General features: G+C 45.7%; 1 protein-coding gene across 1 annotated transcript in view; it reads right to left on the minus strand.

The window, feature by feature from the left end:
- LOC147701829 (uncharacterized) overlaps positions 1-15272 on the minus strand; it is a 161665-nt gene that overhangs the window by 74617 nt on the left and 71776 nt on the right. The window contains exon 2 of the mRNA XM_086928712.1: positions 5218-5442. Coding sequence (XP_086784838.1) covers positions 5218-5442 — 225 coding nt within the window. The remainder of the gene's footprint in view (positions 1-5217; positions 5443-15272) is intronic.

The raw sequence follows: 15272 nt of genomic DNA on the forward strand, positions 1-15272 counted from the left end.
GCAGAGGGAGTGGAGAGTGGAGAGTGCAGAGGGAGTGGAGAGTGCATAGGGAGTGCAGAGTGGAGAGTGCATAGGGAGTGCAGAGTGGAGAGTGCATAGGGAGTGGAGAGTGCATAGGGAGTGCAGAGTGGAGAGTGCATAGGGAGTGGAGAGTGGAGAGTGCATAGGGAGTGCATAGGGAGTGGAGAGTGGAGAGTGCATAGGGAGTGCAGAGTGGAGAGTGCATAGGGATTGCAGAGTGCATAGGGAGTGGAGAGTGCATAGGGAGTGGAGAGTGGAGAGTGCATAGGGAGTGCAGAGTGCATAGGGAGTGGAGAGTGCATAGGGAGTGGAAAGTGCATAGGGAGTGGAGAGTGCATAGAGAGTGCAGAGTAGAGAGTGCATAGGGAGTGCAGAGTGCATGGAGAGTGCAGAGTGGAGAGTGCATAGGGAGTGGAGAGTGCATAGGGAGTGGAGAGTGGAGAGTGCATAGGGAGTGGAGAGTGCATAGGGAGTGCAGAGTGCATAGGGAGTGGAGAGTGCATAGGGAGTGGAGAGTGCATAGGGAGTGCTGAGTGCATAGAGAGTGCAGAGTGGAGAGTGCATAGGGAGTGCAGAGTGCATGGAGAGTGCAGAGTGGAGAGTGCATAGGGAGTGGAGAGTGGAGAGTGCATAGGGAGTGCAGAGTGCATAGGGAGTGGAGAGTGCAGAGTGCATAGGGAGTGGAGAGTGCATAGGGAGTGGAGAGTGCATAGGGAGTGGAGAATGCATAGGGAGTGCAGAGTGCATAGGGAGTGGAGAGTGCATAGGGAGTGGAGAGTGGAGAGTGCATAGGGAGTGCAGAGTGCATAGGGAGTGCAGAGTGGAGAGTGCATATGGAGTGCAGAGTGCATAGGGAGTGCAGAGTGGAGAGTGCATAGGGAGTGGAGAGTGGAGAGTGCATAGGGAGTGCATAGGGATTGGAGAGTGCAGAGTGCATAGGGAGTGCAGAGTGCATAGGGAGTGCAGAGTGCATGGAGAGTGCAGAGTGGAGAGTGCATAGGGAGTGGAGAGTGGAGAGTGCATAGGGAGTGCAGAGTGCATAGGGAGTGGAGAGTGCAGAGTGCATATGGAGTGGAGAGTGCATAGGGAGTGGAGAGTGCATAGGGAGTGGAGAGTGCATAAGGAGTGCAGAGTGCATAGGGAGTGGAGAGTGCATAGGGAGTGGAGAGTGGAGAGTGCATAGGGAGTGCAGAGTGCATAGGGAGTGCAGAGTGGAGAGTGCATATGGAGTGCAGAGTGCATAGGGAGTGCAGAGTGGAGAGTGCATAGGGAGTGGAGAGTGGGGAGTGCATAGGGAGTGCATAGGGATTGGAGAGTGCGGAGTGCATAGGGAGTGCAGAGTGCATAGGGAGTGCAAAGTGCATAGGGAGTGGAGAGTGGAGAGTGTATAGGGAGTGCAGAGTGCATAGGGAGTGCAGAGTGGAGAGTGCATAGGGAGTGGAGAGTGCATAGGGAGTGGAGAGTGCATATGGAGTGCAGAGTGCATAGGGAGTGGGGAGTGCAGAGTGCATAGGGAGTGGAGGGTGCATAGGGAGTGCAGAGTGGAGAGTGCATAGGGAGTGCAGAGTGCATAGGGAGTGCAGAGTGGAGAGTGCATAGGGAGTGCAGAGTGCATATGGAGTGGAGAGTGCATAGGGAGTGCAGAGTGCATAGGGAGTGGAGAGTGGAGAGTGCATAGGGAGTGGGAGTGCATAGGGAGTGCAGAGTGCATAGGGAGTGGAGAGTGAAGAGTGCATAGGGAGTGCAGAGTGCATAGGGAGTGGAGAGTGGAGAGTGCATAGGGAGTGGAGAGTGCATAGGGAGTGGAGATTGCATAGGGAGTGGAGAGTGCATAGGGAGTGGAGAGTGCATAGGGAGTGCAGAGTGCATAGGGAGTGCAGAGTGGAGAGTGCCTAGGGAGTGCAGAGTGCATAGGGAGTGCAGAGTGGAGAGGGCAGAGTGCATAGAGAGTGCAGAGTGCATAGAGAGTGCAGAGTGGAGAGTGCATAGGGAGTGCAGAGTGCATGGAGAGTGCAGAGTGGAGAGTGCATAGGGAGGGCAGAGTGCATAGGGAGTGGAGAGTGGGGAGTGCATAGGGAGTGCAGAGTGCATAGGGAGTGGAGAGTGGAGAGTGCATAGGGAGTGGAGAGTGCATAGGGAGTGCAGAGTGCATAGGGAGTGGAGAGTGGAGAGTGCATAGGGAGTGCAGAGTGCATAGGGAGTGCAGAGTGGAGAGTGCATAGGGAGTGCAGAGTGGGGAGTGCAGAGTGCATAGGGAGTGCAGAGTGGAGAGTGCATAGGGAGTGGAGAGTGGGGAGTGCATAGGGAGTGGAGAGTGCAGGGTGCATAGGGAGTGCAGAGTGCATAGGGAGTGCAGAGTGCATAGGGAGTGCAGAGTGGAGAGTGTATTGGGAGTGCAGAGTGCATAGGGAGTGCAGAGTGGAGAGTGCATAGGGAGTGGAGAGTGCATAGGGAGTGGAGAGTGCATAGGGGGTGCAGAGTGCATAGGGAGTGCAGAGTGCATAGGGAGTGGAGAGTGGAGAGTGCATAGGGAGTGCAGAGTGCATAGGGAGTGCAGAGTGCATAGGGAGTGGAGAGTGCATAGGGAGTGGAGAGTGCATAGGGAGTGCAGAGTGCATAGGGAGTGGAGAGTGGAGAGTGCATAGGGAGTGGAGAGTGGAGAGTGCATAGGGAGTGCAGAGTGGAGAGTGCATAGGGAGTGGAGAGTGCATAGGGAGTGGAGAGTGCATAGGGAGTGGAGAGTGGAGAGTGCATAGGGAGTGCAGAGTGCATAGGGAGTGGAGAGTGCATAGGGAGTGGAGAGTGCATAGGGAGTGCATAGAGAGTGCAGAGTGCATAGGGAGTGCTCAGTGGAGAGTGCATAGGGAGTGCAGAGTGGAGAGTGCATAGCGAGTGCAGAGTGGAGAGTGCATAGGGAGTGGAGAGTGCATAGGGAGTGCAGAGTGCATAGGGAGTGCAGAGTGGAGAGTGCATAGAGAGTGGAGAGTGCATAGGGAGTGGAGAGTGGAGAGTGCATAGGGAGTGGAGAGTGGAGTGTGCATAGGGAGTGCAGAGTGGAGAGTGCATTCAGAGTGAAGAGTTCACAGGGAGTGCAGAGTGCATAGGGAGTGGAGAGTGGATAGGGAGTGCAGAGTGCATAGGGAGTGCAGAGTGCATAGGGAGTGGAGAGTGCATAGTGAGTGCAGAGTGCATAGGGAGTGCAGAGTGCATAGGGAGTGCAGAGTGCATAGGGAGTGCAGAGTGCATATGGAGTGCAGAGTGCATAGGGAGTGCAGAGTGGAGAGTGCATAGGGAGTGCAGAGTGCATAGGGAGTGCAGAGTGGAGAGTGCATAGGGAGTACAGAGTGCATAGGGAGTGCAGAGTGGAGAGTGCATAGGGAGTGCAGAGTGCATAGGGAGTGGAGAGTGCATAGGGAGTGCAGAGGGAGTGGAGAGTGCATAGGGAGTGGAGAGTGCATAGGGAGTGGTGAGTGCATAGGGAGTGCAGAGTGCATAGGGAGTGGGGAGTGCAGAGTGCATAGGGAGTGCAGAGTGGAGAGTGCATAGGGAGTGCAGAGTGCATAGAGATTGCAGAGTGCATAGGGAGTGCAGAGTGCATAGGGAGTGCAGAGTGCATTGGGAGTGCAGAGTGCAGAGGGAGTGCAGAGTGCATAGGGAGTGCAGAGTGCATAGGAAGTGCAGTGCATAGGGAGTGCAGAGTGCATAGGGAGTGCATAGGGAGTGCAGAGTGCATAGGGAGTGCAGAGTGCATATGGAGTGCAGAGTGCATAGGGAGTGCAGATGTAGTGCAGAGTGCATAGGGAGTGCAGAGTGCATAGGGAGTGCAGATGTAGTGCAGAGTGCATAGGGAGTGCAGAGTGCATAGGGAATGCAGAGTGCAGAGTGAGTAGGGAGAGCTAGAGAGTGCAGAGTGAGTAGGGAGTGCTAGAGAGTGCAGAGTGATTAGGAAGTTCTAGGGAGTGCTAGAGAGTGCAGAGTGAGTAGAGAGTGCTAGTGAGTGCTAGAGAGTGCAGAGTGACTGCAGAGATTAAGCTAATGGCAATGCAAATGACAATGCCATTTATTTATCTGTTTTCAAACCCAACACATAAATACAAATTTTGTCATTTACAATGCCCATAACTCTAACTTTTCCAAAGGCGAAACCATTGCATTGTAAATACTTGTTTAAATATTGGATAGAGTCGATGCCTGCCATGATACTTGGGATCATGTTAAGATACGAAGTAAATAGAACAGTAGGGCTGTATACAGAAGTTACTATCCTCTTTTATAGCTTTACCTGGATCACTCAATGAACTTATCAAAAGAATTTTTGACAAAGATTCTCTTGACTTTTAGATCTATGCTTGGGGAGACTGATAATAATAGGTTCCCAGAATGTGGTATTTAGGATTGGAATAGAGTGCTTTTCACATCAGGCCCACCCAGTTTCTTTAATATTAGTGATACCAGCTTGCTACATTGCAATACACTTGTGCTGTTTTTTTATATTATAGAAGATCAAATGGATAGAAGACAGAAGGGCCTCCGGTTCTGGTCTGGGGATAGCAGAAAATGTATTTCTGTTCATAAACACAGTCCAAAAATGGGGAATCTTCCATTAGAGAGTGCACTTTACAATTAACTGTAAAGCTACTTGCTGATCTAATTCCCTTTTGTTAGACGTCCATACCTCTGCTAAAGAATCACCTCCTAAAATAATCATACACGGTAGTCCTATTACAATCTCTGCAGGTTGGTCACAACACAAGTGGTTCATGCCTTCAGTAAAGCTTCCATCGTCTCAATGCTGGCTTCATCTTTCTTGTCGTCATTTGTAGCCTTTTTCCTAAAGTCACTCTCCTATTACTGTTTGTTGTAAAGTGCCGACAACTCTGGTTTAGGCAGCATTATATAAAATGCTCAGTACATCAAAATGTGTGTTTTCATGTTTGCTCAAGTCTTTGATGAAGTAAGAGAGCTCACATGCCCCAAAAAAGGCCTACAATGAACTATGATGGAGAAAGTTCATTACCGGCCTTCTTTAAGTCTGGCTTGAACAAAAGATGGAAGCCCTATCTGCAGCAAAGGGAGGTTGGTCGTTTCATGCATTTCAGCAAGTGGTGTGTTTATTTTTCCTCAGATCTAACTCCCAGGGCTACCTGCCATCATTGTATAATAATTCTTGTTTGTATTTGTTAGCATCATACTCACGTCAGTTCTTCTGGGTACAGCTTGCCCCGTCTATACTTGCTCCTTCTGTAGCTGTAGGAGGCTGTCTCCAGGACAAATGGATTTAACACCACAGTCTGAAATGCTGGATGGGAGGTAATGCAGTCCACGCTGTAGTTACTCATGTTTTCCAGCATGCAGTCGTGTTCATGGCAGCAGACATTCTCAATTGGTGCTTCCATGTATTCACACTCGCCACAAGAACACCTTCAAGAAGACATACAACACACCAATGGCATCATATAAAGAAGATTATCTTCATCTCAAAAAATGAAGGACACTTAATGTCAATTTGATAACATTGCAAATCTTTGTTTCATCAAAATGACTATTAGCTCCTTTAGTATTTTATGCTCTTTGCATGGCAGTTCCAGGTGCCAAGAAGACTAACATGCATTGTTGTACAAATAAAATGTCTATACATAAAACATACTAGACTAATACTTCATTTTTGCCGGAAGTCGCCACTGATTGGCACTTGCACACGTTTTGGGGCTTTGGACTTATTTTTCATCCTTTGATCCAACTCAAAAGAAAAGAGAAAAAGAAGAAAGGAAGAAGAGACGGATACGATGGAAAAAGGCATTTGACTTGTTAATAAGATTTCCTAGAGAAATGTCATCTAACAGACGTATCAAGTCATGAAAGCCAAGTTTCCACTGGGACAAATGCTTGGTGAAATGCAATGAATCTCTCAGGAGCCAATGAGTAGAAATAGGGGCATGATTTATCTTTCATCATCAGATCAGAGATTCTTTGAGTTTGGTCAGGAAAACGTTGGTCAGCAACTACAAGACCTTACAACCTTATTAGTGGACTATGGGATAGGCTTGGAGAACATGAAGAAATGCAAAGACAAACCCTAAGGCAGCCAAGAATTAATAAGGTTTAGAGCAAACGAGAATGCTACCTTGACACAAGATTCACTGACAAAATATCGACCCTAAAAATATCCACATACCAAAATATCGTGATGAAAATATAGATGTAAAAAATAAGTACAAAAATATTGGAAAAAAAATATTGATATCCTTAATATAGCTGTATTAAATATTGATGTTTAAATATATATAAAATGAAATAATAAATATTAAATAGTAACATTAATTAAAAAAATAAAACATTTAATATATATCTTAACAAATAAACCTAATTTTAAAAAGTTAAACACACATATATATTTACACATTTCTACTTATAAAAAAGTAATTAAACTAATAATTTTAATTTGTATTATAATTTAAAAATAATATCAAATAACTATATATATATATATATATTTATATAATTTGGGGGTGATAAACAATTGGCAGGAAAACGGACCCTACTAGAAGGTTTTAATGAACTTCAGCACCCAGCATGCCACTTACCTGGAAGTGACAACGCACTTTGGAAATAAAAGGTTGAAGTATTAACCGGATCTTGTCAAGCTCCCCCTCCCCCTATAAGTAAGGTGTTTGTTACACCGAAACGCGTCAGGGACTGCAATATATGGGCTGCACGAGCTGTTCGGAATAAAAAGGTTTTGTAAACCATCCCCGTGGAATGGCGTCTTCAAGTTCTGGGGCATCTTTGTTGGAATGTAACAAGCGGCATGCTCCAAGCCGCGAGGAAGATGCACCGCCTGAAAAAAACGGGTCCGCAAGGCAGTGAAACCTCATTGCCTGCAAGCACGTGGGATACCGAAATGGAACAGTGAATGCAGCCCAGGAGCCCACTGGAGGGCTGTGTAAAATATTCAAGAATTTGGGGGTGATAAACAATTGGCAGGAAAACGGACCCTACTAGAAGATTTTAATGAACTTCATCTCCCAGCATGCCACTTACCTGGAAGTGACAACGCACTTTGGAAATAAAAGGTTGAAGTATTAACCGGATCTTGTCAAGCTCCCCCTCCCCCTATGAGTAAGGTGTTTGTTACACCGAAACGCGTCAGGGACTGCAATATATGGGCTGCACGAGCTGTTCGGAATAAAAAGGTTTTGTAAACCATGCCCCGTGGGGTGGCATCTTGTGGTAAATAAAAAGCTAGTTATTTACGCCGTGTCGGAATTTCTATAATTACCAAAGAAAATGGTAATGCATAAAATGAGGAGCAGAGTCCGTGGTCTTCGAGTTGAAAGGGTTTTATTCCAAAACTCGAGTTAAGGGAGAGCTCCTTCACCAAGCGGGTTCAGGAGTAGTCTACTTTAATTGAAACAGATCAACATTTTTATACAATATGAGTACAATCGAAAAGAAGGAGTTTCCCTCAGACTTGATTCAATCAAAGACATAGTATACTTGTTCTCGTTTGAAGAATAACCTGAATAGCATATAAACAAACATATTGCATCGGGGTGATTGTGGTGACAAGTTACAGAATTGCTGGTATCTGAGGACAGAGAATCGAGGCATTGTTACAGGGTCATTGCTGTCGGAAAGGCAAAAGGGGACGAGACATTGTGCGTTCTTTACTTTGTACACAAAGGTGGTGATGTTTCACAATGGGTTGTGTGTGCAGCGGGGAAGAAGGAGAATGGGCAGTAGTAAACTATTCTTCTTCGTGGCTGTCTCGTGTGTGTGATTAGGTTTTCCCTTGGTTGTTAACCCAACCCGTGGCTGTCCTCGCAAACTAGGAAATCATTGACGAGCGAGAGCTGCTCGTTTGGTGACAGAGTCAGGGAAGGGGGTTTTCCGAGTCAGCCGTCTGACTGACTTTGTTTTGTCAAAAGGGAAAATACCGAGCAGGACGGAAATCTGCAGGTTACATGATGGTTGACATTATTCTTGACATGGGTCAGTTTTACGAAAAAGAGAGCAGACAAGAGGGGGTACAACGGGGTTTGTGCTTGACATAGGAGGATCGGCTTGCCTGGTCGATGTCAGGGTGGATAGGGTGCATGATGGGACACCAGAGAAAAAGGGAGCTTTTTAGTCAAATTCCACAGTCTTCAAGTTCTGGGGCATCTTTGTTGGAATATATATATATATATATATATATATATCTATATATATATATAGATATATATATCTATATATATATATATAGATATATATATATATATATATATATCTATATATATATATATACACCATTCGCATGAAATCTTTAAAATAACAAACCTTTCTAATTATTAAAAAAAGAACAACTTAAAATTCTTTAAATTAAGTAAAAATGATTTTACACATGACAAATATTAATAAAAAAAATATTATTTTAAATACATATAAACATAATAATATAAATTATAACAGCAGAAAATAAATGATAACATATAAAATGTAATACATATATTATTCCCACTACAATTTATACCAAACTATGCAAACTATAAAATAAATATATAGAATTGTACTACTCCCACCTCGCACAAAACAAAAATAATAAAAATGGTTACATTTTACTAATCTCCCTGCAATAAATGCAACAGTAGTAAAAGTGTTGGATTGAGGATAAGTAATATTTACTGTACTCATTCCAGCCAGTACAACACTGGGAAAACTGTTGGACTGCAAAGGGGTAACATTTACTATTCCCACTTTAATCACTACAAAGGTAGGGAAAGTCTTAGATTGCAGAGAGGTGAAATTTACTATTCCCACCCCAATGATTGCAACAGTAGGGAAAGTGTTGGATATCAGAGGAGTAACATTTACTACTCCCACTCCAAAAACTACGACAGTAGGGAAAGTGTTGGACAGCAGATGGAATACAATTTACTATTCCCACTCCTGTCAGCTGAACAGTAAGGAAAGTGTTGGATTGTGAAGAGGTAAAATTTACTATTCCTACTCCAGTCAGTGCAAAACTAAGGAAAGTGTTTGATTGTCGAGGAGTAAAACTTGTTATTCCAACTACAATAAGTACAACAGTAGGGAAAGTGTTGGATAGCGGAGGGGTAAAATGTATTATTCCCACTCCATTCAGTTCAACATTAAAAACAAACAAAATATCTTCAACAAAATTAAATATTTTTAAAACGTGAATACAAAAATATATAAATAAAAACATATTTAATATTACAAAAGCACACAAATAACATATTGGAATGTTAAATACATATCACAAATACCTACAAATATTATTATACATAAAGTTCCTGCCCGCTTCCCTCGCGTACTGCAAGAGTGCAGCGAGGCCCCACCAGTGACTACTGTCCCTCATGTACACCACAATTGCCAATTTCCACCTTTCTCAATGCTTGTTCCTGTTGCAGTGTTCCCTGAAATCATATCCTGCTAATAAATGAGTTACCCTCGTACACAACAATAGCAGTGAAACTCTAAAGACCTCTAACAAAATATGGAACTGTTTTATTATTTAGAAAGGTAAAACGGATTGTCGATTTGTAATATTCTTGGGAATCTACAGATAGCACAGCGAGTTTTGCCACCTGTTCTGGACTCATCTTTCTGTGGTGTAAACTGATTCTCTCCTGTGATGGGAGGGCTTGGGGGTGGCATTCGAAGAATGTCCACCCCCAGGCTGCTTCAGGTATAGTATTCATTTTCAATCTTTATTTCGATCAATTATAGATCATAAAAGATATACAAAAAAAATTTCAATGTAAAATACAAATGGTATCCACCCAACAACATTAAAAAACATATTAAAATAGTATAAAAAAGCATTTGCTATATGTTACAGTTTCATATCATCTGGACACTTCATTTATACCGAATCTTGCTCAAGTTTTAAAAAACGGTTGCGGATGTGCCACATCGCGGTTAGAAATTTTGCTACCCCAAACACAATAAGAGGTGAAAGGTCAGTTTTTAGGATCCTGTAAGCTGGGAGGTATCGAGTGAAGCCCAATTTTCTAAGCAGGGGGACAAGCCAGTATTTCCTAGGTCTTCGGTAAGCCTTGCAAAAAAATATTATGTGTAGATTGTCTTCCAGATGGTGAGAGCATGACGGACAATGCTCTCTTGATGGAGTCTGGGCCCAGTGTTTGGTGAAAGCTCTTGAGGGTAACGTGCCATATCGCCATTGCAGGAAGATTTTCCTTGTGAGGGCGGGAGAAATGTCATCCAGCACACATTCGAGTAAGTACACGTCTTTAAACTTAATAAAAAGTTCTGACAGGGAGCCCTCCCGTAAATTCCCCGTTGTGGCTGTGAGCTTCATCTCACGGAAATCTCTTACTAAGAGGTTGCGTGGGATCCTGGCGCATGTGTTAACTGGATCTAGCCATCATTTTGATCTACCCAATTTCTCACATGTTTGTCTGATGTAGCTTAACCATGGGATTTGTCTTGATTTGGGTAGACAGAGAATCTCTTGGAGCTTGCTCCTATTGCTCATAAGTTCGGGCATGCTCCAGATGCGGCGCCAGAAGGTAATTGGTCTTAATCCCAATTCCTCCACAATAGGTCTCAGACCTAGGTCAAGTCTTAGCATGAGGAGCGGGGTACTTGCGGGTAGTGCCGCCAACTGCCTAATAAAGTTGTTCTCTATGATCTGTAGGTTTTGAGCGGGACAATGACCCCACAATTCCCCTCCATATAGAACTGCCCCTCTGGCCTGCATTTTATTAATTTCAAGGGCAGCGCTACAGGGTTTGTAGGTCGACCTGTTTGTCATCCTGAAAATGCCTCCCGTTAGTTGGGCCAATTTGATATGGGCCTTTGCCCGGTGCGTATCCCACGTCATATCCTTATTGATGGTTACTCCCAAGTATTCAAAGGTAAAAACCCTCTCTAATCTTGTAGAACCTATAGTAGGGTTGGGGCGTGTCGAGGGGGGGGGGTTGAGAATCATGAATTTAGTTTTTAACGCATTGATCTCGAGCCCCGGCTCGACGCAGAAAGCTGAAAACCCATCCAGGACTCTTTGTAGTCCCAAAGGGGATTTGGACAGCAGCAGGGTGTCGTCCACAAACATTATAGCGGGCACCCTGCTGCCCTTCAGCTTGGGAGCATCAATGTCATTGATCCTGGTCAGGTGGGAGATTACCCTGTTGACAAAGAGGCAGAACAGGGTCGGTGCAAGCACACAACCCTGTCTCACCCCCCTGTCAATGTAGAACCTGTCTGAAAGTGCCCCATTTCTACCGCACCTAACACGTGCAAAATTTCCCTGGTGCAACCTCATCAGGATAATCAGGATGTCCGCCGGGATGCCCAGCTCAAACAGTACAGTCCAGAGTCTATCTCTGGGTACTAAATCGAAGGCGGCTCGCAAGTCCACGAATACCGTGTACAAGCTGCCGCCCTCGAGTACCGCAGTCTTCCAATACAGAAGGTTCAGACGGAATATCTGGTCCGTAGTGGAGACCCATCTTCTGAATCCCATCTGATAAGGACTAAGAATGGAAAAATCCTCTATCCAGGTTTGGAGGCGATCTAGTATTAGCCTACCAAATAACTTCTGGGAAACATCTATGAGGCTAATAGGCCTGTAGTTGGCTGGGAGCATAGGTGATCCCTTCTTGAATATGGGAACAATCTCTGCGCCCAGCCAAGTACAGGGAACCTCCATGCCCCTAAGCACGGCATTAAATATCATGACCAAATAGGGAGCCCATACGTCAGGCTCGTGCTTGAATAGGTCCCCCGGTAAGCCGTCAAGTCCGGGCGCTTTGCCTGGTGCCAGCCCTGCGATGGCTGCGCGGACTTCCGTCTCTGTAAAAGGATCTCCCTCCATTTTTGCAACAATGTTCAGTGGGGTGTCATTAATAGCATCATTGGGGGCCTTGTAAAGGGAGTGGAAGTGGTTCTGCCATGTCTTAGCTGAGATGTTAGGTTCGATTGCCGGAGCTAACTCCTCTGACCCTGTATTAACAATGCGCCAGAATTTACGAGAGTCCCTGATGGCTAATGTTCTGGCAAGATTTTCCCATTTTTCATACTCCCATTCACTTTTGGCATTGGTGATCAGGTATTTATAATCCCTTCTTCTTGCCTGGATAACAGGCCTGTCTGCACCATCCTTGATGGATGTCAGAAGATCCAGTTTGGCCTTCCGGCAAGCCTGGTTATACCAGTTGGGGCGGTCGTAAGGCCGCCTCTTTCCTGTGGTGAAAAGGACCTTAGCCACGGACTCAATGAGATTCTTGTGTGCCATCCCTAGCTCCTTATGTATGTCCTGGTGCGTGGGGAGCTCCATTATCCTGCACACCTTTTCAAAGGTCGGTATGAGCCGGGAGTAAAGTTCACAGACCTTCTCCGAGTTGGAGACTAACTTCTCCCACCTCACTCGCCATCTATTGTTTGTCAGTGTCAGTTCTGGGGCAGCGTCGTCTGATTCAACCCCTCTGCCCTCTAAGTCAGAAACCTCATATACCAGTTCTAGGGCGTTGTGGTCGCTGTCTTCCCTAGTTATTACCTGGAAGTCAATAATATGCGGCCACTTGGAGAGGTGAACCAGGATATAGTCCAATCTGGACTCCCTACCCTCTCTATGGTAAGTACATTTTAGTGGAATGTCTGAACCTATATGTCCGTTGCAAGCCCGAATACCCAACTTCAAAGTTACGGCAGTGATTTGGAGGGCTAGGGGTGTCCAGGCTTTAGGTGGGAGGGCTACCGAAGAAGGTACCAGGCAGACCGCATCCTCCTCCTGTGATAGCCCATCCAATAAGCCTGGAAGAGGCTCAAAGTGGCAGTTGAAATCGCCACCCACCAGGAATGGTGTACCCTGACGGATGACACTGAGGAAAGCCGAGAGTTGATCAACAGTGTCTGACTCATTTGTGATATTTACTGGTCTGGAGTAGATGTTCACCACAATCAGCCTACTCGAGTTTGGCCACTCCACCAGTACCCCAAGGATGTCATTAGAAGCTGAGGGAATTAGTGAAGCCTTGCATCCCAGGTCCACAACCACCCAGGTTGCAAGGCCTCCAGAGGGACGCCTCTTCCCTCCCCATTTCGCCGGGATGGAGAAAGCCGCGAAGCCTGTTCGAGAGACAGCTTCTCTGGCCCAGGTTTCCTGAAATAGGCATATATCCTTGCCCTCAATAAATGAACTCCAGTCAGGACAGTTCAATTTATTCCCCAGACCGGCCACGTTCCAGGACAGTATTTGGAGTGAGGATGATCTGGAATTCAAAGCAGCAGCAGTGGGTATCCCTATGTCCCTCTTACTAACCTGTGATAGAACTCTAGAAGGTTGTTCCCGTACCTCAGTTCTAGAATCCTCGGGGTTGGGTGGGGGGCCCATATTATTTGGAAGAGTTCCTATTGTGTTATTATGAGCCTCACCACAGTGATTATTCTTCGAAAGGCTAACAGAGCTTGTAGTGTGGGGGATAATATTTCCTTCATTGTGTGTTCCCTGGAAGTCACCCGTCTCACACCTCCTGCCCTGATTGAGTCAGTCCACCATGTCCAGACAACTGTATCTATTGTGGTCTGGGGTAATGGAAGTCATTCCTAGCTCTATCGACCAACCCACTCCCCCTCCTGGGAATGGTGTGCCAGCCCTCTTCCTCATATGGATTATACGCAGGTGGGTAGAAAAAAGATAGGGGTAACGACTGGATGAAGTCCCTTGTTCGAAGTGTGGCCAATTACAGATGTGGGAGACAGTTCTAGGGTCTCTGAAATTAATTATAACACAGTCTCCTTTGATTGATTTCTCTGTGTATCCCAACCATGGGACTCTCCTGACCGTGAGGACCCCACTAGTAATTCCATGAGGCAAGGGTCTGTTCATAGAAAGCCAATTGGTGACCTTATTCTTAAGAGCGAATACAGATTCTTTATGAATTGGGCTTCAACTCTGGAACACCAGCCAGAATGACTGTGTTATGGCTGGCCTCCGGCGGCAGATTCACAGACCTAAGTTTTTTGTGGTGGCATGTGCGTCTTGTTTGACATGGGCTTCTTTAGGTGGGCGGTTAGATCTTGAATTGCCATCTGTCACCTGAGGACAGGAGGATGCAGACGGGCATAGGATTTCCACAATAGGTGTCTGTGATGGCGGTGAGACAGTAATTGGGGGAGTGGTTTTCTCTGTTGGAATGGGCCCCTTTTTGCTTGGTCCTAGTTTGCTACCATCTGCTATTTCGTTGTGCTTAGGGATTTTCGCTTTACGCCCTCCATTATTTTGCGCCCCTCTTTTCCTTTTTGGTATAGCACCTTCCCTTTCCCCCTGCGTAAGGCAATCTGTGGTGTCAGTGAACTCATCTGTATTAGCTATAGTGTCAATAGGAGAAGGGAGGGTCTGTTAAACTTGAGTATGTGGTGGGGGTAGGGGTAAGAGGCTAAGTTCATCTGGAGCACTCATGTCATTATCAATATTGTACAGGGTGGAATTATTTAAGTTAGTTAAAGCTAACATCCCAACAGTCACATTTTCCCCATTCTCTGGGACATTACAATTCCGTCTATTCTCCGGGGTCTTTGCGTGCGCTATGGGCCCTTTGGAAGATCTCCGGACCCATTCTATTTCTTGTGATATGCGCCTTTCTAGTATCGTTATCTCGTCAATCAAGAGAGACCCCGCTCTGGCAAAGTAATTATCCAAAGTACCTTTTGCTGCTCCAGCAGCCAGAGTGCTCTTGCTCCTGGTTTCTCTGGTCGCCATAGTTCTTTATCGAAGCTGGGGGATGGAACTCTAGATTGATAGCAGGGGCAAAGGGGGTGGCAACTGCAAATCTTTTCTCCACAGGTACTCCAGACCTTGGATTTGTGAGTAAAAACAATCCACTACACTTACAGCACACTTTAGGGTGTGTGCTGATACTCATTCACCTGTGACCAGCTATTTTTGGGGCACGAACATTTTTGGGCCTGACGAAAGCCCTCTTAACTACTCGAAGGGCTGAAAATAGTAGACCTAATAATTTGTAAAGGGATACGGAGGTACCTAAAACCTCAAGCTGATCCCCCAATTATTTTTTACTCATGTCTTAGGGCCCTTCCATTAAAACTTTTAAAAGGGTTTCCCTATAGACATTTTTATCAGATAATTTGCACTTCACATAGCACTTCACTGTATTCACACAAACAACCTGCTCCGCTGTAACTCAGGCGTTGAAGCACAGCTGGGTTGCGCTAGGTAATCCAGCTGGGCCCCGATGATGAAGCATGCCACCTACCAGGTAGGT

This window comes from Lissotriton vulgaris, chromosome 7, assembly GCF_964263255.1.
Source record: "Lissotriton vulgaris chromosome 7, aLisVul1.2, whole genome shotgun sequence".
NCBI classification, from domain to species: domain Eukaryota; kingdom Metazoa; phylum Chordata; class Amphibia; order Caudata; family Salamandridae; genus Lissotriton; species Lissotriton vulgaris.